At 36.4% G+C, this 26,254-nt stretch overlaps 1 protein-coding gene across 3 annotated transcripts; it reads right to left on the bottom strand.

Annotated features, from left to right (window-relative positions):
- Positions 1–1,116: 1,116 nt before the first annotated feature.
- On the bottom strand, positions 1,117–26,254 carry inavab (innate immunity activator b). Of its 3 annotated transcripts, none has more exons than XM_067431944.1 (10): positions 26,124–26,254; positions 10,496–10,607; positions 9,506–9,639; positions 8,198–8,320; positions 7,834–8,062; positions 7,667–7,714; positions 6,741–7,035; positions 6,296–6,454; positions 5,109–5,865; positions 1,117–1,541 (listed from the first exon to the last, which is right to left on the bottom strand). In XM_067431944.1, the coding sequence occupies exons 2-10, from the start codon at positions 10,548–10,550 to the stop codon at positions 1,464–1,466; spliced, it is 1,878 nt and encodes a 625-aa protein (XP_067288045.1). In that variant the 5' UTR covers positions 10,551–10,607; positions 26,124–26,254; the 3' UTR covers positions 1,117–1,463. The 3 variants fall into 3 exon arrangements, with proteins under 3 accessions (XP_067288045.1, XP_067288044.1, XP_067288046.1); XM_067431943.1 differs by lacking the exon at positions 26,124–26,254 and adding an exon at positions 12,714–12,852; XM_067431945.1 differs by lacking the exon at positions 26,124–26,254 and adding an exon at positions 12,714–12,852 and having other exon boundaries at positions 6,296–6,451.

Raw genomic sequence — 26,254 nt, 5'->3', positions numbered from 1 at the left:
CATTGGTATTTTAAAACGTACTGTAAATGAATTCCCAATGCTTTATTTTTAACAAACATATTATAATAATAATGAAAACAACAACAATAGCTGTATGAAAAATTTTATTTTGCATTTCACGGGTATTTCAAGACTGGCTTTAGATTTTTTAAAATGTACTGTGAGGGAACACTAAATGTTTTAAAAACGTACAATTCAATAATGAAAATATGACGTTTTGGTGAGTTTATAATGTAACGATATTCTCATGATATAAAAATGATTACATTATGAGCTCAATATTTTATTACATCTTTAGAAACGTATTATAATATGAATATTTTATCATTATTATTATAATAATGTAATATAACTAAGCGCAGTTATTACATTATGAGTTGCTACATCTGTCTTTCTCAAGAGGGCGCACGAGGGCTTACAGTCGAATTCTCTTTTTAGCCACATTCAAATCCCCTATGTTCAAATCTCAGGATAGATTTCTAGGCTAATCTCAGGACGTTTTCTTTTTTATCTTTTTGGAAACATTTTTTAAAAACAATATAAGGATTGGTATTTCACATTCGAAAGAAAATCCTCCTCACCAAACTCTATAAAACGTCTATCAAAATTCATAACTCGGCAATCAGTGATAAATCAGAAATCACTGTGATGGGCTAATCCCAAAAAGCGGTGAGAAAAGTAACAGCTGCCACGTGACAGTAGCCGCCCGTATGCATAGATATGTCCGTGTGCTCTACTACTACGGTCTATGCTACAGACAGTCTAAATTCGATTTTTCCTCCGATATTTAAACGGATATTTTCATAATTTCCTTGCAATATTTAAGAAATTACACTATAGGCAAAAAATATATCAAATGTAATGGTTGCCTTTTTAAGTACGTTGTACGTTGTTTGCCCTCTAGTTTCATGTTTTTTTTAAAGAATTTAACTGTGATCCTGTCACCAAATCATGCTGAGGTTGTTTACATTGCAAAGATGTTTTATTAATCAGCATTTACCAACCTGAAAGTGTACATTTGCTTTTACAGCAACTTTTACAAAAGACTAACATACCAAACAGTAGGCCTAATTATTTAATCAGAACGAAGATTGATTGCATCATGTACAAACATAATCATTTTTAAATCACAAACTTTATTAATCTTAGTAGCATACACTAACCAAGAAACATAAAAATACACTTAGTAACAAATTAGATTTTATTTATTTGTACAAAAAAATCCACAAGTATGTTATTCTATAAAACAAATTCTATAATTCTTTTTTAAAATGGTCTTTCACAGTAAAAGTAATTGTCATATATTTTGAGACAAGTCATTTCATAGAAAGTGGTGCATTTCTAGACATACCTCCATGTGTGTGTGTTTTAATCAATGTTTTAAAAAAAAGTCTATACTTTAATCCATCATCTTAATAAATTATTTAATAAATATGACTCTTGTCAGAAGGGTGAAAATGGTTTCACACCTGGCTGGCAACCTCAGAGTCATCCTCGTACAACCTATCTGGAGTCCTCAGATTGAACCGTTTCTGGGATACCTAGAGGAGCAAAAGAAAAAAAGAAAAGAGGTCAGTCCATAGGGAAATCTGTTTGCATTGGTTTAACATTCTAGTAACCCTTGACTGCATGTAGTCTTAATAGTAAATGAAACTAGGGTGTAACTGCACAATCAGCAGTTCTGTAGTGTTGACTGAAGGTGTGTCAGAAATCTGGCCTGAGTTAAACAACAGCTGGAGTACATTGTGTTTTCTTGAATAAGGCCATTATGAAATGTTTAAGATTGAATGTGCAGAATTTTGTTCCATTCTATCCCAATATTTTAGTGTGTTAAAGCAAAAAGTGTATTATTATTATCAATGTCCCTTGGATAACAAGATATTTAAAGGACAACTCCAGCTGCCTCTGCATTTGACTCTGTAAATCATTGCATGACATGATACAGGAATTTAGCAAATGTGTGTCTCAGGCAGTGCTAATACTCCCACAAACGATCTATATAACTTCAAAAGGACGATCCAAGACCAATGACTAAATGAACCACCATGCATCTGAAAGTGTGTGGTTTTGGATTCCTGTGGTTTCTGGTAAATTCCAAAAAGAGTGAATATGTGTCATTGCACAACCTAAGGTTCCTCGTTTTACTTGTGTCTTGAAGGCCTTAGTTTTACAACTTAAATTTATTCAACAGGGAATTTTCAATAATTTTTTCCCCTGACTTGTTGGTGCATGTGCCCTACATTCTCCAGGTCTCTGATTGCACTTTTTTCACTGTAGTGTAAATTACCCAACTCCCACCAAAATAACACTGGCACCCACATTCTTGTTTGAAAAACAGTTAGTGTTTGGGATTGATTTAAATCGGTGGTTCACACATGGTGTGTTGCAACTCAAAAATGACTTTCAGACATCAGTTGGGAGGGAATTTTAAAAAAAAAATGTTTCATGGTTCTGATAGCAAAACAAAACCTTTCACTTGTAAATAGGTCTAATACAATGATTTAGGGACAATCATGGCTTAATGGTTAGAGAATCAGACAGGTTTGATTCTCAATAGAGCAAGGCATCTAAGCCCCAATTGCTCCCCAGGTATGTGTTCACGGTTTTCAGTGTGTACATGTTCACTAATGTGTGTGCATTAACTTAGATCGGTTGAATACAGACAATTCCAAGTATGGGTTGCCATACCTGGCTTTATTAAAAAAATATTTAAAATTCTGTTATGTATGTATGATAAATCCTTAACTATTCAATATGTCATGTTATTTTCATATTGCTAAGCCTATACAGTTCTTATTTTTTATTTAATTTTATGCTTTTTTAGTATAATAAGTCTTTTCAAATTCAAAGTTCAGTATCTTTGTGACTTTTTATGGTAATAGAGAACTTCTCTTCACAAGTACTTCAATTAGTAATGGATTAGAGTGAACATTATTATGTCTTTGGGAATTATCCTTAACAATGGACTGTGGTTTGATGAGTGACACCACAGCATCCTCAAGGTGTACTGGTGTATTACTGCCATATTTATGTAAGATCAATTTCAATGCTTAGCAATTGGGGGGAGAAAAACAAGCTAACAAAGACACCTATTTTTTCCAGCTAGAAACATGCCAGCTATTAAAATGTTGCTTGAGGGGATACTAAAGTTGGAATTGAGGTGCATTGGCCAAATAGCTTATCTGACACAAATAAAGGAGCTAATGGGCTGGGCCACTATCAGTGTTTCCTTCCATCCAATCAAGCTTTTGTCCCTGAGGAATGGAATGCTCACCTACATATCAAGTTCACACACTTTAGGTACCATAAGCTTGAATGGAAATAAACATGAGAACAGCCTTGACTGCATGTTTTCCCACTAGATTGTTGTGTTAAAGGGAAAGTTCATGACCGTAGGGAATGGGAAAAAGCTTTGAGTGGAATGAAAATCGTTGGGTTTTTGTACGAAAAATATCCATATTTAACACGTTACAAAGTAAATTATCTAGCTCCCAACGGACCGCCATCTGTATTCAACTTACGGAAAAAGCGTAACTGGTACGACGATGTCGCTCATAAGCGTTTTGAACTGTGAGAGGCGTTACACTTTCTGTGTTGAATATGGAAGGCAATCTGTCAGAAGCTATATATTTTACTTTATAAAGTTTTAAATATGGTTATTATTCTTACATAAACCCATCAAATCACTTCAGAAGGCCCTTATTAATCAGAGTTTATTACTTTTATAATGGATGGATACACTTTTTGGGCTTCAAATTTAACTGTTAAACTGTTAACTCCCATGGCATGTCCTGGAAAGTACAAATTCAAAATTCCCTGATATTTCCAGTTTATCCATGTTTGTGGGAAACCTGATGGACTACCCATTTGAGAGGAGAGAGTGAAGTTACCTACCAATAGATTTTACTTCCTTGTGTGACAGAAGCATCACATTTTTTTCTTAACACGTTTTTTAATTACACAGGAAATCTGAAGTCATCCATGCCGTCATTCATTTGAAATGAGTATTTGTATTTTTAATAATCTTTCCAACAATGGTTTAAAATTTAATTTTGACTGTGAATAGTCTATTAGCATCATAAAACATAAGGTGATTTTTTTTTTTGTCGACATGCAATGTTTTATTTATTAATATATGTCATATTCAAAATGGAGCGGTATCAGACTGTTCTTTAAATAAGCGAGAAAACAGTCACTCATACGCACATGCACTATAGTTAAAATACTTTTTTTATAGAAGAAATTAATAGCTTTATTCAGTGAGGAGGATGCATTCAACTGATCAAAAGACAGTAAAGACATTTATAATGTTACATAACAGTTCTACATCAAAGACAATTTCTACCCATTAAAGTATCCCTGAAAAAAATCACGGTTTCAACAAAAATATTAAGCAGCACAACTGTTTTCAACACTGATAATAGTAAGAAATGTCAGCATATTAGAATGATTTCTAAAGGATCATGTGACACTGAATACTGGAGTAATGACTGCTGAAAATTCAGCTTTGCATCACATTTATGCATTTGGTTAAATTATACTTTAATTTTTTTTTAAATAGAGAACAGTTATTTTAAATTGTATAATATTTCACATTATCACTTTTTTATCATATAAATGCAGCCGTGGTGAGCATAAGATACATTTTTCAAAAACAAAAATCCTTTTGTGCTGTGTGCTGATTTATGTCGTGTGTGTGCTGATTTATGGCATAGTATTCTAATGTCTGTGGGCAATCATAAACAAGAAAACGACAATTTTGATTTGTGTGCGGTTTGCTATTGTGCCATTCCCTAAACTAATTCCAATCAAAAGCTCTTTCACAGCTGAACACCACACCTAGATCCAGTAATGATCTCACATTGACGCATCAGAGCATCAAGAGAACCTTTCCCAGTTCCACAGACAAGCCTGGGCAGTGCGTAACTGATCTGCCTTTTCTGGAAATTCCTCTCCCAACAGATTGATACACGATGGCAATGTGATATAGCAGTATTCGACTTCATAAAAAGATAGTTACATATTTGGAGATTGTTTTCCTTTCTCTTTGCAGGTCAATACATTTTACGCCCATTTATTCTGAGTGACTGCGAGGAATGACTATTTACCTGTTGTTCCTGGAAACTGTACTGCTGGGAAAGTGAAAGCGGGGACTCTTGCCCAGGTGCATTTCGGATGCGGAGTGCACCCTGCCTGTTCCGATCCAGCGAATGAGGACGAGGCGGTCTTAACTGGTTGCGCTGATGCCATGATTTGAGTTCCTCTGACACCACCTGCCGTGGCAGACCCCTGCTAGGGTGATGAGAATACTCTCTTAGCGAAGGGGCCCGTGACAGTTTCACGTGGGTGGGTAACACCCTACAACTTCGTTGCTGGGAAGGCAAAGCCTCAGTGTAGCAGTAATCATAGTGACCATTAGAAGAATAAACAGGGGAAGGGGCCTGGTGGCTTATGTACGACCTTCCGCTGTCCATTTCTAAGGGCTGACCCCATCCGTCCTCCACGTACCCTCTGGAAAAACTAGGCGAGGACTGGTACTGAGGGCTCTTATAGAAGTGGGTAGGGGAGCATCTTTGTGGTACATGGGTATCGGCGAGGCTGGAATAGTGATATCCATATTGAAGTTGGTAGGGCCACGGAAGTTCCCCAGGGTGCTCCTGGCAGGGCGAGCTGGCGTAGGACTGCACTGAGTGCTCAGAGTTGCTGTCCTCAGAACTAGAGTAGTACACAGGGTTTCCGACATTCAATCTTATGGGGGAGTATTCTGATGGTGACATCACAAAGTCTGTCAGCCGTCTCCTGGGGCCCCTTGAGCGTCCACGTTCCCGCTCAGGATCATAAGGATTAGGTTCAGTGTTGGGAAATCTGTTCAAATGAAAAGAATAGATTTGTCAAGATTTGAGATGGCCATTATATCCATAAAATGAGTGATCTGAGGTGTACTGCTCCAAAGTTTGGGGTCATAACAAGAAATGTTTCTTAAGCAGCAAATCAGTATTATGATTTCTGAAGGGTCATGTGACTGAAGACTGGAGTAATGATGTTTAAAATTCAGCTTTGCCATCACAGTAGTGAATTACCTTTGAAAATATATTAAAATAGAAAAAAATATTATTTTTATAAAGTTTTATTTTATAAAGTTATTTTAAATGTATTGTATTCACAATATTACCGTTTATTTTTGATTACATAAATGCAGCTTTGGTGAGTGTAAAAAACAATTAAAAACTGTACCGCCCCCAAACTTTTGAAGGGTAGTTTATATAAGAGATTTGGGAGTAAATAGCAAGCAGACCCAAGGGATTGTCTCCTGCGCAGGTGCATCTCTGGAGTGGAGGGTGCACTGCAGGAATGTGTGTATTTCAGGGCAGCATGGGTGGGTATTTGCAGTGGTATCCCCGCCTCCACAAGACAAACCTCCAGAGGAGGCAACGTGGGGGTAACAGCAGGACTACTGATGCATGGAAAAACAACAACAGTTACTTTTACAATTACAACGACAAAGACAAAACCGTACAGCTGTAGTTTCACTATGAGTGTTCTACTGACAACAATACAAGTCTTCCATAAATCAACTTTGAGATTAGGTGTGGTCCTACCCATCCCAAAAATTACTATGTTGTGTCTTAATGACTAGGTGAGACAAAACCGCTTTACAAAGGTCATGGATCAAATGCTTTTTAAATCTAATTCTTGCTTTTCCCTGTAAAATATTCAAAGAATAAACAATATAGACATACCTGGATTTGATGCTACTAGAGTGAGATCTTTTCTTTTTCTGATAGGGCTGGTCCAAACTAGTCTCTTCCCAGGGAGAGTTTTGAATGGGGGCAGGGTCATGCTCTAAGATTGGACTCTGGCATGTGTGCAAATCCTCCAGGGATTGTGGGGGGGTCTGACAGGACATGGCCCCGAGGGGCCGGTAGGAGGGGCCTACAGGTGTATGAGGAGCGGGATGAGAGATGGTTATATGTGGAGGGTGTAAATCTACAGCACGAGCGGGAGGCTCTGAAGAAAGCTGGGAAGACAGTTCCTCTGAAACATGGATGGGAGGTACATGGGTAAATGACTAATACCATGGAGAAACATTTATTTTTTTAAATAATAATGTATTAAATATACAGCTGTCAAACCATTAATCTCATCCAAATTAAAGTTTGTTTGCATAATATATGAGTGTACTAAGTATAATAATTAAGTAATTTGAATACAGCATATACATGTATACATTTAGGAAATATTTGCATGTATATATATTTATATAAATTGTATTATATATAAATAAATATATGAACATGAAAAAACGTTTAATTACATGCATATGTGTGTATTTATAATAATTATACACAGTACATAAGCATATATTATGTAAATACAAACTTTTATTTTGGATGCGATTAATCGAGATTAATAATTTGACAGCACTAAAAATATAAAATATATATAAAATTTGTACACATATATATGTATATATTATATGTAAATAAATATATATATTTTACATTTATAAAATATTGTATATAATATTTCATTTTGATAAAATTTTATTTACATATACAAATTAAATACTATTTTTTAAAATTAATAATATAATACAGTTTTTACAATTTTTGATAGTATATACATACTGACATTTCTGAAAAAAAAAAAAAAAAAAATCACTTACCCTCATCAAGCACAGCTGAGTCTGACAATGAGCTATCATCTGAAGCACCTTGATACAAAACACAGATAAATATAAGAACAAGAAAATCTTTGATAAATCAAGCACATTACACAATGAAAACAAAACTGAAAAAAGCTTAAAAAAAGAGCTCAATATAAATCCCTTACCTCTCTGTGCTATCATGCCAGGGCGTGGTGAGGATCGGCCATGTTCCAGTCGCAACCTGAACACGGCTTCCTGAAGATCTTTGAGTTTCCTTTCCTCCCGCTGGTACTGCTGTAGACGACTCCTCTTCACGGCCTTGCTAAGATGTTCCTCCTGGCACAGCCTCTGGGCCGCCATGTATATCTGCTGCTGAAGAGCCAGATCAGCTTCCACAGAGCTCAGCTCAGAGTCCTGTTTGTCATGATTAACACTTGTTTATAGGAACAATACTGGCCCTTTAGAGTATGTCTAATGACTTGGAAACAATCAAATGTTATCCAGATCGATATTATTTCTGTGAATAAAGATTAAATGAAGTGTCTTTACCTCAGTTCTATGTAGGAAGCTTTGCCCATCTAACTTAAAAGAAGCTCCGATGCGCCTGCGAATTTGAGGCGGCTTCTCTCCAGGTAACAGGGGATAGTCTGAGGACAAATGTCCTGTGAGCTCCTGAAAGAGAAGAGGGAATTGATTAAGAATGCACCAATATTAACATTCCAGCTGATAGCTGCTTTTATTTTACACCCAGTAAATGGCAGATATTAATATTCTATACTATTTTGTCTAAATATGAACTAAAACAATAAAAAATATATATTTAGGCATCACAACATTATATCGCACTGTATGAAAAATGTATATAAATTAAATTAGCTGAAGATTACATTTAACAGTAGTATTCCAATTATTAGTGCTTTTAATGATGGCAAATGTAGAAATAAAAATAGAGGAAGAAAAAATACACAATAAAATCATTAATATCAGTCAATAGTACTGATATATTGTGTATCCCTTCAACTGATGACTGGTATTTAAATTTTATCGGAGCAGTCAAGCAGATCTGTAATTTGTCAATGCACATAATTACATTAATTATGCTTAATTAGGTTTTGTTTTAAAGTCATTAGCAAGTTATAAAGAGCAAGCCTTTAACCAGAATTCCAGTTTCTCCAGTGTGAAACTTTTCAGCGAGTTGGGACAAGTTCATCAGCTACATTATGCAAGACTGTTGTTGAAATATTTGGCTCTATCCTAAGCCTTACCAAGAGTCCTACCTGCCAAACTAAACCAGCCATTTATCTTCTCCAAATCCATGCCAGCATACGTTTAGATACAATTCTCTTTGAGACAAAACCCACAAGCCCACAGCTCTTTAAAGAGCCACAATAGAGGTGAAGCCCTTCAAAAACGGATGATACACACACTGGCGTGACTTCAGACTTATTGTGACATAAAGGTGTCATCAGACATTGAAGAGCACCTAGACAAGTCCCAGCAAGTGACTCCAACAGGAAACAATGAGGTATTTTTGTGACTTAACATCTTATCAAGAAGGCTAATACACCAGAAAGCCTCTGGGTCTGAAGATGATAAACTTTGGTGACTTGTTCACTAATTAAATGCCATATTTATATGACATATTATGTTTTAAATATCCTGTCATGTTCTTTAGCGAGGTGAGAATGTTTTGGATTGTCGCTAGGAAGATTTTTAGTTTGTTTTAGAAGCACACCCAAACTTTAAAAAACAAATTTCTCCTCTAATTTCCTAAATCCAATGTGAAAACTTCCTTATCTCTCTTTAGTAGTGTTTTGGTGGGTCCAAGTGTGTTTATGAGTGTAAATTGTGACTTACGGCCTCTCTGATGCAGAGTTTCTTGAGCTCCTGTAAGCACATCTTCAGCCTGTCCTCCAGAGCTTGCTGCTTCAGTTTCATGACCCGAGTATGAGTTTTTACATCCTTCATCACTGTGGTGGGGCTGTCGGGCCCTACAACACATAAACACACCCTGATGAGGAGCAGCTTCAAAATAACAACAGAAATCAGCAATTAGATGAAGAATTTGTGCTGCCAATCATATTCTCTCTCTCTCTCTCTCTCTCTCTCTCTCTCTCTCTCTCTCTCTCTCTCTCTCTCTCTTTCTCTCTCTCTCTCTATATATATACAGTATAGTACAGTCCAAAAAACCTAATGATAGCAAGTTATATTCAAATTCTGCTCGTGTGCACGTCTCAGAAGCTGATGTAAACTTTCAGGAACCAAAAACTGTGATATGATCAAAAATGAAAATTAAGGTTATGAGTCACTGAAAAAACGGCTTATGATTGACAACAAAGAATGTATTTCTTCTGTATCCGGTGAATGCAGGCAAACGCCTCTGGCATGTCTAGAGAGCTTATCTACTGAATTCTTTAACATACATTTTTTCAATCAATCATGTGACAGAACACAAAGACATAACTGAACAATGACAAAAAAGAAAAACGTTCAACTGCACAGGAAAAAAGTATTTCTTAGGAGTAGTTCTAGTTCAAAAAGGCTTTTTAAAAACCTGCTATAGTGTGGTGGTTACTTCCGATGCAACCGCTACTACGTTACAATGCTCCTCTTTATAAGTGACAGAAGTAATAACAATCCTTAAGTTATGCATTTGGAAGAAGAAATAAATAAAAAACAATTCCAATTTCCCACAGTTTGAATCTTTTCATTGATCTATAACATGAGGGTGAGTTAATAATAACAGAATTGTCACAATTTCCCTTTAACATCACAACTACATATACTACACCATAAAGCATACAATATTTCATTGTATAGCTAATGTGTAACTGAGACTGAACCTACCAGAATGCAGAATAACCCCACTGTCAGTATCACTGATTTCCTCTTTGCCTTCCATGACTGCTGGTCAAGCGGTCTTCACTTAAGTCTTGGTTTTCTCTTACTTCACGAGTTCCTAAAAAGCAAATATAACTTTTAACACACTCATGCACCCTCTCCAGAGACCTAGCTGTTCAAACCAAAGTGAACTAAAACTAGTCTCGTGGAACCACTCAACCCCTTAGACGTGATGGGTCTCCTGACCCAGAGCCACAGGGGTCAGAGTGGATTCCAGGAGACTGTTCTGGCAAACAATAGTTTTCACAGGGCCACTAAAAATCACAGTCTAACCATGCCTCTCGGCAATGCGCCGTCAGCAGGAGCTTAGGGGGAGCTTTAACTAAGAGGGCATTCAAGTAAGTACTCTTCTTCCTGTATCTGAAAAATGTCCATTTTCCAGGAGGAACAAGGATGTGCTGGGCTTAGATTACAACACTGGAATGCTCGCAACAGAAGAAGTTAATAAAGAGGGCTGATATGCCTCGTTGCACTGACTTGTAATTAATTAACCATGATTCACTACAACAGTTTCTCAGACTACTTAAAAGAAGTTAAAAGTAGTTGTGATTAGCTACACACTTTTGAACTTTACTTACATACATGCATTTGGCAGATGCTTTTATACAAATCATCTAACATTGGTTTACACATTCTCTGGAAATTGATACCATGATTTTGTATTGCTAGCATCATTCTGTTTAGCAGGAAAAGATAATGACTAATTAACATGTGTATACAAGACTATGATGAGTGTTATGCAATTACATTTTTTATTTTATTTTTTATATACACTGTCCAGTCAAAAAAAAAAAATATTGCAGTGATTATTATGTTTCTAGCATGTTTTAGGTTTGGCAACCCTTCTAACCCAAATTGATGGGGAGTGTAGCTTTTCACTTATAAAACCACTATGTAGGAAGAAACATCATGGCCATATTCCAGGATGACAATGTCATTGTAAAGATGCATCAGGCTCAAACTGCAGAATGCTCGACTCTTGTTTTGTCAGTACAAGAACTTGAACATAAATTGATACACTTCTTAATGGCAATAAGTGTTGCGAAACTACTTCTATTTTCCTACATGATTGTTTAAGAAATTAAAAGCTACATATTATACTATAACCTTCTTATAGAACAACATAACATTCTTTATGGCATTTCCCAACGTGTCTAAAATCACGATGCCAAAGTTCAGACCACTACCAGCTTGTGACACATATGTTCTGCAGTGTATGACTCTGACAAGAGTCTCACCTGCATCCTGTTAGTATGTCAAAATGTTATTTTACGTCATGATGACTGTTCTATATATCCACAGTTAGTCAATGATTAAAAGATGTTAGATGTTAGAATCAGTCAGCTGTCGGATTACAGTGACAGTGTGTTACAGCTGTTCTTTTATTACTTTGAAACTGCAGATGACCCGCTCTCTAAGTCACTAATGGTAACCGATCTGTCATTCATGACATCACAATCTTTATAGAGAAAGAACAAAGAAATAAATGTCAATATGGTCATTATTTTATGTTAATTCATGTTAACTGTTCTAACAGCAATAGATGAAACATTAAATCCTAACCAATATCTTTAAATAACCCATTGCCACATTTAGGAACAGGCTACTTTTTGTGCCTACGTATTATTTACTTTCTTTTTCATATTTTGATTTTTAAATGTTCAATAACATTGAGAATCAACACTTTATTTTGATGGTCTTCTTTTGAAATTCTGTTAACTATAAGTAATGTTGCTCCTACATGCCAACAAACTCTCATTAGAGTAGTAGTTGACTTTTTAATATCTGCTAACACTTTATTGTGATGGTCCCCGTACCCATAAGTGTCTATAAATAAATAACCTTGCAAGAACATGTCAATTTATTCTAATCCTAACCCTAATAATCCAATACTTGATATAAAAGAACCAATAACAAAAAGTGTGAATCTTAGTAAAAGAAAAATAGGTCAAACCCATGTTTAGAAAAACAAACAAATAGGTAAAGCGCTTTTAAAAGAAAATATTACTTGAATATTACTTACATTAAAAACTAACTAACAGATCACAAGTGTGAGAACATTCTTTAAACCATTAAAAATAAAAATAGAATGTAAGAGAACTGTGCTGAAAAGCATTTACCTGAGCTTGTATGGTAAGTCTTTATATCATATAAAAGTACTTACATATTGTAAAACTCAGATTCCTCTCAGATAAAGCATAAGTTCATATGGTAAACAAAATAAAAATGTCTAACTCCACACTGCACTCTAACTCTGAATGAGCACCGGTAAGAATCCGTACTGTGAAATGAACCTGGGTGCGTCTTCCACATACCTATGTGCGTATGTGCGTGTGTGTGTGAGTGTGATATCACATCGTCACACCTCTTGTAGAGGCTATATAATAACTCTCCCTGTTATCAGCATGTACATATGTAGCAAGTGAAGAAATCAGATCATAAAAGGTCTAAACAAGGTAGGTCAAGACCCATTTTTTAAATGTCCTTCAAACTTGGAAACAAACAAAAGTTCCAAACAAAGAAATGTTTAAGAAATAAAATACATAAAAAATATTTCTGGGTCACTAATCAAATAAGCACATGTGAGACTGAGATCATGTGAACTTTTTTTGTCAGTTGTTTGACGTTTAAATGCTGTTCACATCTTCTCAAATCAAAGTCAGACATTCTGAAATGCATTTAGATTATTTTTTTAGTTTAACTTGAAACTCAAATTGCTATACTGATAATATAATTTGCAATCGTTGCTATTATTCTCAGACTTTTTGGGTACGGTATGTGCTTTTATGAGACCCTGCTGCCCTCTACTGGTGACACCATTCTCAAACCAAAGCCTATCTACAAGAATTCGTACGGCAGGGTTCCATAAATCCGGCCCTGGAGGGCCGCTGTCCTGCAGGTTTAGTTCAGACTAATCTGCAGTTTTCTAGTAACTCTGAAGACAATGATTAGCTTGTTCAGGTGTGTTTGAATACAGTTGGAACTAAACTCTGCAGGGAAGTTGTCCCTTGTTGGACTTGAGGAACCCTGTTGTACGGATTCATGAACAATTAACACAGGATAATTTACTGTAATCAGAAATATTTTTGGGGAGAATTTACATTACCCCAATCTAATAAAGAAACTATTGCAAAGATACAATACCAAGCAAGCAAGCAAGCAAGCAAACAAAGCAAGCAAACCTTGTTCAATTGTTGCTGACATTCTTTTAAAGGTACTGTAATGTAAATGCTGTTGTCATGCATACAGTGTCCTCAGTGAGGCATTGTATAGATAATCATTCCACTCTGACATTCTGAACCAGTTGGAAACCAACCCACACACAGATGTCAGAGGAACATTTCTCCTGAATACTGTGGGAGACGCCACACCTGCTGCTCTCATGCATCGCTTGCATACTCTCAGGATCCTTGTCCTCATATTGGCTCTCCAAGAATGCCGGTTAAACGCCTATAGGAGCCACCACGGCTGCCAGACATGATAGCATCCTATCACCCAATAAATGACCAAGGAAACACGACTGCTGGGGCATACCAGTATCTGTTTTCACAACTAGTCTGAACCATTACTCTGTCAAATACATTTGGCTACCCGTTATAATTAAGTACTAGGGATGGGATGGCACGTTGCGAATTCGAGTACTGTATAATAATGTAATGTACAAATTTCAAAGCCATGGGCCGGGCACTATTTTTTATAATAAAAATAATTATAACCTAACCTCTTACACTCAGGGCCATTTTTTGGGATTTCCGCCTGGATTTGGCCTACCCAAATTGAAAAGCTTCCCATTCACACATACAGTGGTCTAGGTTCAAAATGTTGGTGTCATTTTACAGGAAACCCTTTGAAGTTACATAAAACAATGCTAAAAGTGATAACCATGCAAGTATATGTTGACTAAGCTGTAATAACCCCCCCAAAAAGTAGGCGCTTTTTGATTTCCCCCCCCATAAATTTATTTGTGAAAGTGTGTAACTCAGGCCCTGTGTGCTCTAGGAACCTGCAGACAGTTTGGGCTGTTTCCACTAAATTACAGAAAATAGTGGAAAAAATAAGTTTGTCTGTGTCATGTTGTATGCCAGATTTACTCAAATGTGTCTGAAGGGATGACCCCCCTTTTTGCCCCTCCCCCGACCCTGTTACCCCATTCCACCACCATATAGAGTGATATAAATGCAATATTACAGTGTCATTAAATTATTAATACATGCTGGAAGCAGCCCAAAGTGTCTGCAGGGTCCTAGAGCACACAGGGCCTGAGTTACACACTTTCAAAAATTAATTTATATAAAAAAAATCAAAAAGCGCCTAATTTTTGGGGGGTATATAACAGCTTACACAACATATACTTTTTATCACTTTTAGCAGTGTTTTATTTAACTTTAAAGGGTTTCGTGTAAAATGACACCAACATTTTGACCTTAGACCACTGTATGTGTGTATGAGAGGCTTTTCAATTTGGGTAGGCCAAATCCAGGTGGAAATGACATCAGAGTAATTTAGTGTAAATACATTACTTTTTGTAAAACAAATGCCAAAGTGATGCATATCTCCAGAAAGAAGAGACTCCAAGCTTTCAAATGGTACCACATATGACATCATAGCTCCTCCACAGACATTTAAAATGGAAAGTAAATACATGACAATGTCATTCCCGACCCTGTACAGGGGTCCTCGGAGTTTAAAAAATAAGGTTCCTTTTGGCTCTTTTTATTTTTTACTTTATTATTGCTTATAGTCACATGACTTTAATCAGTTGCTATAGGTTTACATACACCCAAATAATCAGAAGATTTTTTTGGAATACACTTAACACATGTAATTGAGTATGTGAATTGGATTGCAACATTTAGGGTCCATATATAAGCAAAACTTTCAGAAATGTACTGTGAAACGCTTACTTTCATAGTTAGTCCATTGCTTTAATTTCTGAGTATGCACTCTCCTCTAAGTCTATTATTTGTATTTCTTGACATCAAACCAATATATTTTTAAGCTTCAAAAACAGAGGACCATAAATGTATCCTAAAAAGGAGGTTGATTGGATTCATTATATATAATGTTTTCGGAGTCTTTTCTGAGATTATGTTAGATGTGTGAATTATGTTTATGTTAGAAAGAAAGTCATAGGTTTAGAACATGATGGCAGAATCCTTACTTGCCTTTGCTTATTGAAAGCATGGGCTGGACTCCACAAACACTAAATTGAGCACTGACTTCTGAACTGACCAGATTTAGCTACAAGACTTTAGTTTCGTAGGAAGTAATTGAGTTTTCTGGATCATGTTATTCATATCAGAATAAACCCCAAAGGGACTTCCCCGCTACAAGATACGGTAGGTCCTATTTTCCTATTTCTAAGTGTTTTATTTCAGACACCTCAAGTTGATTATATTAGGGAACTTTCTGAAAACTGCTTTTATTTAAGCAAAATACATAAATGCTGATTAAGAAAACAACAACAGATAATTAGTGCTTGTTTATCTGCTAACTACTGGGATGACAGATATTAGGGGATAATAGATTTTTTTTAAAGCTTCCCTAACACCACCTGCTATGAGTTACTTCCTAGTAGGAGTTCTTCGCTGTAAAAAGGGTTTCTTGGGTCATGTCAAAAGTGCATGTGACATTATGTAGCAACAGTAGTTTGCAAGGCCAGGGACGGGTTACAAATCTAAACTAACATACTTTTCAAGACAGTTGTGATGGAATATTCATTGTTTATTTAGTGCTACATCCACTGGATTTCCATGGGATTAGCTGTCTACTAGGTTGAACTGATATTGTATGGAAGCCCCTGGATTCATATCTCCCCTCTTCCTGGGATGTCGGATTAGCATGTATGGGAGCAGGAGAGTTTTATTATTGTGGGAATCTCCCCCATCCTGCCCATTCAGACATGGAGCTCAGGCATGCTGGGAACACCAGTGAACTGTGACAGTCGCATATTAACCTTCACTTTCGTTCTTTCTACGCTAGAAACAAAAATGGGTATGTAGAATAATGTCTATGAGGTGAAATTTTACCTGATTTACATTGAAGATTTAGAAAAAGCATGATGTTGAATCCTTTGCCATTATATAAAAGGAAATACACTCTCTGGCCACTTCGGTATTGGGTACACATTACTAGGGGGTTGCTTTCAGAACTGCCTTCATTTTCCATGGCATAGATTCAACAAGGTGCTGGGAACACTCTTCAGAGCTATTGGTCCATATTAACACTGTTTATCACACAGTTGCTGCAGATTTGTTGACTGCAAATTTATGATGTGAATCTCTTGTTTCAATAGGCTACATACCAAAGGGCTCTATTGGATTTAGATCTGGTGACTTTTGAGGTCATTTAACTGTATAGTGAACTCATTGTCATGTTCAACCAGTTTGAGATGATTTGAGTGTTTTGACAAGGCTTGTTATCCAGCTGGAAGTAGCCATCAGAAGATGGGTACACTGTGGTCATAAAGGCACTGATATATGGTCAGCTACAACAATACAACAATACTCAGACTGTGGAGTTTAGACAAAGCTCAATTGGTATTAAAAGACCTAAAGTGTGCCAAGAAAACACCCCCCACACCCTTACCCCACCACCACCAGCCTGAACCATTGAAACAAGACAGGAGGGATCCATGCTTTCATTTTGTTTACACCAAATTCTGACCCTAACGTCTGACTCATCAAAACCCTGTTTTTCCAATCGTCTACTGTCCAGATTTGGTTAGTCTGTGCATATAGTAACCTCACTTTCCTGTTCTTAGCTAAAAGGAGTGGCACCTTGTGTGGTCTTCTGCTGCAGCAAAGTTTGATGCATTGCGTGTTCAGAGATGCACTTCTGAAGACCTCGGTTGTAACACGTTGTTATTTGAGTTACTGTTGCCTTTTTATCAGTTTGAATTTAAACCAGTCTGGCCATTATCCTCTGACATCTGGGATCAACAAGGAATTTTCTCCCACAGAACTGCCACTCACTGGTTATTTTCTTTTTTTCGTACCTTCTCTGTAAACCCTAGAGATGGTTGTGCGCGAAAATCCCAGTATATAGATCAGCAGTTTCTGAAATACTCAGACCAGCCTGTATGGCACCAACACTCATGCCACATTCAAAGCCACATAAATCCCATTTCTTCCCCATTCTGATGCTCAGACCGATTATCTGATGACCATGGCTGTGTCCAAAAACATAGGCAACTAACATGTTGCTTCACTGCTCTATCAGGCAATGACTTTTCAGGCAGCGTTTGTGCAGAAGGTATCTGACTAAACAGATTTCAGACAGAGGCAGTAGAACAGTTTAATGATCTACAGAAAAATAGAGAAAGTTTGGTGAAATTAAGCAAATATTTAATTACTAGTAGTTTCTAGTGGAAAACGTTCATCAAAAATATCCATTTTACACTGAAACTGGCCACCAACTTTAACTTTCAAATAGGGGTGTAACGATACGCGTATTCGTATTGAACTGTTCGGTACGAGGCTCTCGGTTCAGTACGCGGTACGCATTATGTACCGAACGGTTCTTGGACTAATTAATTAGATTTGGAAAATAAAAAAGTGTGTGAAATGTAATTATGCGTTCAACAAGGTAGCCCAATAACCAAAACGACGTAACAGGCAATGACCCTGACACCGCCGGAGAGAAAAAAAAAACACCAAATATGTTTTAGGCTGCTTAGTCAGGTGCTCACTTAATCAGTAGGCTACGCGCTGAATGCTCGTGGCAAAATGGCTATTGCGTTTAACAGACCAGAAATAGAAGATCCTCCAATAACCAACAGGTCTGGTGTTTGGGTGAACTTTGAATTCTCTGTAAGCTATGATGGTGTTGGCAAGAGTGATGGATAAAAAAACAACAACGGTATGTTGCAGTTGATGGTACAGCAGCAGGAATAATTCATGTCATGTCAATCAACTCATTTACGCCGACAACAAGACGATAAAAAGGAGAAACAGCCACAAACTATCCCTACAGCATTTAGACAGACATTTCCAACTTATTCAAATGGTAAAAGATATCACCGCGGCGAGTGGTCCATTTACAGCCGCGGATATGTCTGCAGTGCGTAGTCTATGCGGTGCGTATTTTTTCCGTACCCATGTTTTAACAACATGCTTAAAGTAATTGAGCCCCGTTACAATGTTCCTTCACGAGCCCCTTTCAGCCAGGAATTCCTGCTCTGCACCAATAAACAAAAGCACAAACAGAGAACCAATTGGCCAAAGCAACAGCGGTTGCTCTGACAACAGATGGCTGGACTGTAACGGCACATTACATTACCGATGAATGGGAGCTGAACAGCCACGTTCTTCAGACACGCCCCCTTGAGAGTCACACAAGTCAGCATTTGGCCAAGGGGATGACAGAAGCAGTAGTGTGTGAAAAAAGTGTGGAGAGAGCTAATGTAAAGAGCTAATGTCTATTTCTGTAACTACATAGAAGATGGGTAAAGTAGCTATAGCCCCATCATTGTTCAATGCAAAATTTTATTTTAATTTTTTAAAAAAAAGGTAATTTATCTGCCAATTTTTTCTTTTTGCTGTATCTAAAACATACCGAACCGTACCGAACCGTGACACAGCGAATGATACACCTATGCTACCTTAAAAAAACGATCAGATGGAGGTGAAGCTAATTTTTGATTCGGACATGCCTTGAAGCTTTCCTAGGAATGCATCCTCCGAAGGCAGCATTTTTCAGTTTTTAGACGCAGCCCATGTCTGCATGCATACATTTTTAAATAATACTTTTGACTTCTATTCAACAGGTACATTTAGATGTTACCAAATTAATTATGCCTTTAGTTCACCTAAGAAATGATTTAGCACAAAGTATCAGCATAAAAAAAAAACAAGATTACAATGAAGGTGATATAGTTGAGCAATCTAATGCATAGTGTGTGAACAAAAAAAGGATGTTACACTTAAGAAGACAGATTATATAACAAAAGTCCAATTAGATAATCCAGATAGATAGAAAAGAACAGAAAACTCTCTACTAAGGGGTAAACAAAGCAAGACTTTTGTCAAAACAACATTCCACAAACCATCTTGTGACACTGAAAAAAAAACAAAAAAACATTTCTATCTCTCAGTATGAGGATATGTTACATTTAGCCTTAATAGGAATAGGAAGGTCCTCCTAAATATACATTCTGTGGTCACAGTCAGTAATTATGGACTTGTAATTACTCCAAACTAGTATCCATAGAAAAACACTGCATAATTAAAGTGTGTGAGACCGAGAGGGAATAAAGATCTCTGAGGCCTGTGAACACTAACACCGCACCCTGGCATTTGGTAGCTGTGTGGCCGTGAGGCTCCCTTTTTGGAGAAAGAGGAGGTAAAGTGGAAATTGGTTTCAAATGAGCCAAAGCACAGATGGATTCTCTGATGTGGACTGAAGTGTCATGCAGTGTACCACCAGCACTGCAGCGCAGCACGAATCCCTCCGGCTGTGAACCCCAGGAGGAGCTTCCCTCCATATATTCATTACAACTGCGGCAGATGAAACAGACCTCACAGACCTCACAGACCCTGGCTTAACTCACTCTGCTATGACTGGGGATCTACTAGTGGAATATGTTTGTGGCTAGTTCACCCGGGACATAGCACACATTAAATATGGTAAGCAAATTAGGTAGAATAATAAACCTTTGGAGATCTCATAAAAGGAATATTCCGGGTTTCAAAAGCTCTTGGCAATATGTTGATTACAATCTTTGATTTGTCCCTCCGTTTCTTGTACAATGAGGCGCTTACAATGGAAATGAATGAGGCCTAAAAAAGGCTTACAAACCTTTTCAGTGTAAAGTTCCGATTTTACAATGACAATGTCATGCTTAACACCCTAGAATGAATGTAAAAGTGACAAAAATAAGTTTCCAGCTAAAATATTGCTTATTTTAAGAGTTTTTTAAATATAATTATAAGATTTTAAATTGGCAAAAAAAAAAAAAAAAAAAAAATCACTTCCATTGTAAGTGCCTCACTCTAACCTTGATTTTTGGTTTTACAAACTAGGGATGAGTAGAAATTAATGCTTGTGGTAATCAACATTATGCAACAAATGCTGTTTATTGACCTTAAAGGGATATTACACTCAAAAATCGATTTTTCGATTAACCCTTTTTTTTTTAAATCAGGTCGATTCAGAAACGATTCTCAAAGGCCACAAATCGATTTTTTTCCATTTTTATTTCCGCTAACATTGAACATAAGATTAACGTAAATCTAATTACTTGTCTTCTCCACTAGATGTCACCCATTTGCCTTGTGTGATCTTACAAAGGAGCAAGAAGCGCACATCATTCATCCATTCGGTGTTTACATGGCAGCTCCGGTGCATTGTCACCTTTTATAATGCTGAGGTGAAATGCTGTAGTAATACTAAAAATCTGCGGAACCATTTTATGTGACAACACACACACAGCCGAGCACACAACCGATAAAAATAGATCACATACACGCGAATGCTTGCCTTGCACTTGAGCAGTCACTTAAGCACGTACGTTAGCCATTATAGACATATTCAAATTATAGTCCATATACAGCGCAGGATCAATAATTCAAACCCTAATAGCTTATATTATAAACAGATTTCCTAAAAAAATAGTTAGTCCACAACTTAACCCAGCAAGCAATAGCCGTCATTTCACCATCTAGGTTAACTATAGACCTGATATAGTCCGGCTATGAGTAGCCCACTTTTAGCCAAAAGAATCTTGAATTTGGTTACATCCAATTTTTGTCCAAACAACTTGTGAGATGTATGATATTTCATCATGTAAGCAAAGTTATCAGTGATTACAAGGTGTTTGGTATCATTTCTTTAACATGATATGTGCATAGGCTATGTGTAGCCACGGTTTAGCTCCTATACAGACCGGCTATTCGTAGCCCACTTTTAGTCAAAAGACAAAACTGATTAATTGTAGTTTTTGGCAATGTAGCACATGATATGGTTAATATTACATCATGTTCGCATTGTCAATAATATCTGCAAGATCTGTCATTTCATGTCATGGTCTATCTGTAGCCACGATTTAGCTCTGAATTGGACGGGCTATGTGTAGTCTGCTTTTAGCCCACCCATTTGTAAACATTTGAATTAGTTTTAGCTTTGCTGTCCCGCATAACATTCACTTAAAATGTAAGACAGTCAAAGAAAATCGTAAGCTAGATATATTTGAAAAAAAGAAGAAAAAAAAAAAAAAAGAATTACCACTCTCAACCGCTAGGTGGCAACTGTCGCCTGTACTACTGGCAACGGCAGATATCGCGAAAAACAATTCTGTCGGTTGGAGTGAATTTTTTTTACACAAGAAGAGGAGAACGGAGAACAACAACGGGCAACAGTAAACGTTAAAGGACATGATTTGGCCTTGTAAGTATCTGTGTTTTCGTTTTGACATATGCTCATTATATACATTATTTGTTATCGTGTATGAACGGTGAGATTTTAGCTTAGTAACATTGTAGAATGAAGCCATGTGGTTAGCATGCTACATGTACACCTTCAAGGGGATAAACAAGAAACGTGCAACCTATAATAATTTGTTATGAAAGCCACAAATATCCTTTTACTCTTTAGATCATTATATGAAAATATGAGTCTTTGAATTGGCAAGGCAAAATTGAATTGCATATTTTACCAAGCCAAAAGTGCTTTACATAAAACATAAAAGCAACATTGGGGAATTTAAAAAGTCAATATAAGAAGACATTGTTCTATAATAATTAAAAAACATGATAACAGGAGAGTAAAACTTAAAGTGCAGTGTAAGAAATGTATCATTATTCCTTTCCAGTTAATAAAAGGCAGTGGCAACCAGTAAACCCTGATTTTAAAAAAATGAAGAGTTGCCACAGGACTGCAGGTTTTCTTTGAGTTTGTTCAAGATATGTTCTGTATAAAAACTGAATTCTGCTTCTCCATGTTTAGTTTTGACTCGGGGGACAGAAAGCAGACCTGTCCCAGATGACCGGAGAGGATGGTTCATAATGCGACAGATGATCAGAAATGTACTTTGGCCTTAAACCATTCAATGCTTTCCCAATCATCTTCCTCATTGTTCTAATGCAACATAATGGCTAAAATATCTTCAAACCCAAAAATTTAAATTCTGTCATTTACTCGCCTTCAAGTTGTTTCTTTTTGGCTGTTGAAGACAAAAGATATTTTGAAGAACCTGGGTAATCAAAAGCTTTATGGGCCCCACTGACTTCCATTGTATTCATTTTCCTACAATGAAAGTCAATGGCTACCATCAAATATCTGGTTACCAACATTCTTCAAAATATATATTTTTGTGTGTGTTCAACAGAAGAAAGAAACCCATACAGGTTTGGAACAACTTGAGGGTGAGTAAATGATGACTATCTTTAAACATGTCACATACATGTATCTTAACCTTTTATTGCCCAGCTCTAGTGCGCATCCAAGCAAAAGAGAATGACTTCATCACAATTACTGTAAATAAAGTAAACAATTATGATGTCAACATTGCTTTTCTTGTGCAATGTTTTGTTTCTTATTTGGCAGATGCCATGATGACCGACTTCCCAGCGGCAACAGAGTTTATATATATATATATTTTTATTATATTACGTTGTTAATATTCCATATTTCTTATCCTAATTTTATTTTTAATTTTATTTTTAACATTTTATTTGGTCATTTTTATGTTTTGATCTTTTAGTATTATCTTAAGTTGTCTAGGTTGTTAATGTTCTTTTTCTAAATAAAACCTTTATATTTAATGTGTTTGGATGGATTGTTATTTTTTAGAACCTGTTATATTTGAGTGAAAAGAATCCTTTAGCCATTTTATTGTCTATTAAATGTATAGATTAGTCATGTGTTAGCCGTCTATTTGATGACTAGTCTATCCTTGGGCTATGGTTAGACGTCTATTAGATTTTCACTGACAGCCCAAATTTAGCCTTGTTTTAGCCTAGACCCATATTTGCTGTCTATTAGACATATAGATGTAGCCATTCAGTAGCCGTCTAATTTTGGGCTATGATTAGACGTCTATTAGATTTTCACTGACAGCCCAAATTTAGCCTTGTTTTAGCCTAGACCCATATTTGCTGTCTATTAGACATATAGATGTAGCCATTCAATAGCCGTCTAATCTTGGGCTATGATTAGACGTCTATTAGATTTTCACTGACAGCCCAAGTTTAGCCTTGATTTAGCCTAGACGTCTGGGGTGTGTTTAGACGGTTATTAGACGTCTTTTAGACGCAAAATTGCTTGCTGGGAAGTCAGCACGTTAATGTATTGTTGTTCGTTATGGTTAATTCCTGGGCAACTACTGGTGCCCAGGAATTAACCATAGACTGTAAAAACGGTCTTTTTTATGTTTTAGAATAAATATATCAAAACATCCATAAAATACTTCTCAGATATTTTTTTTAGAATAAAGTTGCATCAAAATTGTATTTAACAATATGGATTTGAAATATAGAGATGCGTTCTGTTTTAATGTACTCAAGTGTAACCTTACCTAAAATAAAAAGTTTAATATACAGGTTTGTGGCTCTTTATTTGTTTTAATTACCCACTTATGTTCACTGTTCTTTTTTATAAATACCTAGTATTTATATTAAATCTATATTCATTTGAGTTGAATCAAGAATCGAAAATCGAATTGAGAATCGAAATCGAATCGATTTGAGGGCTTGTAAATCGAATCGAATTGTGACATCTGAATCGATACCCAGCCCTATGATTTACTCACCCTCAAGTCATCTAAGGTGTATATGACACCTCTTCTTCTTCCAGACGAATACAATCAGAGTTACTTTAAAAATGTACTGGCTCTTCCAAGCTTTATAATGGCGGTAAATGGATTTCTTTTTTTATCTTTTGTAATTTAACTGCCACAAAACGGAAATATGCAGAGTAGCATTACATGGATGTTCCTTTGTCTGTGTTACTCATGAAAACAATATCTTTTTATTTGTTTTAATCCTTCTTTCTTTATCCGAGAGGAAGTTCTGTGTTTCTTTGAAATCAGTGTGTTATGGTTACATATGGCTTTAGTCTGTTCCTGTTTAGTCTTTATGTCACTGCACAGGACAAAAGATAGATATGTTACGTATGCAACTGTAAAAGTCATGCCGTTTAATAAAAGATTATATATTTTTTCAGGTTTGCAAGAGTTGAATGATGCTGAATGTCTCCATAGATTAACACTAAACAGGAAGCTGTATGTATTAGTTTGTAAATTAGAAAGGAAACTGTGTTGATCGTAAGCGACTCACTTTTCTGGATTGACTGTTTTGAATTGTATCACGCAAGACATCATAAAATACATTATGAATGGTAAGGAATATGAGAAGGAAATATGAGAAAGGAAGTTATTAACACAACAAATCAACAGATTATGAAATAGAAACATCACTAGAGCGCCTGTCATTGTATTAGGCCACATCCAGAGTGCTAATGAGAGCCTTAAAACGGAGCTGTCGGCAGCAAACAATACACACACGCTGCTTGGCTCCGGTTTGGCCGACCCTGGCTATGAACCAACAAAACCACAGATTCCAGGGCTATTCACGTTCAGTGGTCTACACACCTCCCTCTGATGCCGGCCCACTCAAATCACCCTTGATGCTCTGAGTCACACTGATCACTGGATTCCACAGCATTACACAAGGAATGTTGTTCCTTTTTTAAGAAAGACAACTCAATAATGGAATGAGACTTCAGAGCATCAACTTAAAAAAAAAACTTAGTTCTGTTGATCTGTTTTGAGATTAACTGAAAGGTCAGATTTCTTTATAAGCATCAACACAAAATGAGTATTCCCACCTGAATAAATGAATGGTGTGTAAAATAATATCCACCTTTAGACAATGAAACAATATAAGCAAGTGATTCTCACGCTGCAGCTAAAACACCAGTGCAGGTTCCTTTTCTCTGAATCCAAACAAAGCTTTACAACTTCTCTACACTGTCCATACAATACTAAACTTCCATATTAACAACAACCACAACAAATGCTAACAAAGTTCACACTGTATAAAGTGTTTTCATAGGTTTAACACCCCCCCCCCCCCCATCTGTCATATCTACTCAATTTCACGAGTTTGTAGAATTTAAAACTTGAGTTTCTGTGTTAGTTAAAATCAGAGAGGTCGAAAAGTGCAAAGAACTTTTTACTACAGAATGTAGGTTTGGCAACTATTTTTGTTTTGTTTTACATTTAATTAAACGTACCACTTAACCACTGAATAAAATAACACATCACAAACATTGAAAGATAAGAACTAACGTTACAGCAGTGATACTTTCAACATAGAGCCTGGATTTGAGAATGCCGGGCTAATGTTACATTCTTCAGTTTCGTTCAGTTCGCAGTGCTTTGGAACTACGTAAAAGTAAATATACAGGGTTTATTTTTCTTTATATGCAGAAATTTGAATAGGCCACTTAAAAACAAATTGAATAGGCTACTTGCAACACTTTGGTTGAAGTGGCAGATAAGCTCAATTTTCATCTGCTCTGTCCTAATTCAGGCTATATGTATAGGTATTATCGATTAAGGAAAATATTACCATACCTTTTGTCGTCATAACAGGAAAACCAACGCAGATTCGTTAAGTGTTTACGCAATGTATTATCATGGCATGGGATATTATTTATCCACGCTTTCTCCAGCGCCGCATTCCAAATTGATGTAAGTGAGACTCT

This window comes from Pseudorasbora parva, chromosome 22 (genome assembly GCF_024679245.1).
Source record: "Pseudorasbora parva isolate DD20220531a chromosome 22, ASM2467924v1, whole genome shotgun sequence".
Taxonomy (NCBI): Eukaryota; Metazoa; Chordata; class Actinopteri; order Cypriniformes; family Gobionidae; genus Pseudorasbora; species Pseudorasbora parva.
The sequence above is the reverse complement of the archived record's forward strand: the minus strand, read 5'-3'. Positions and strand labels throughout refer to the sequence as shown.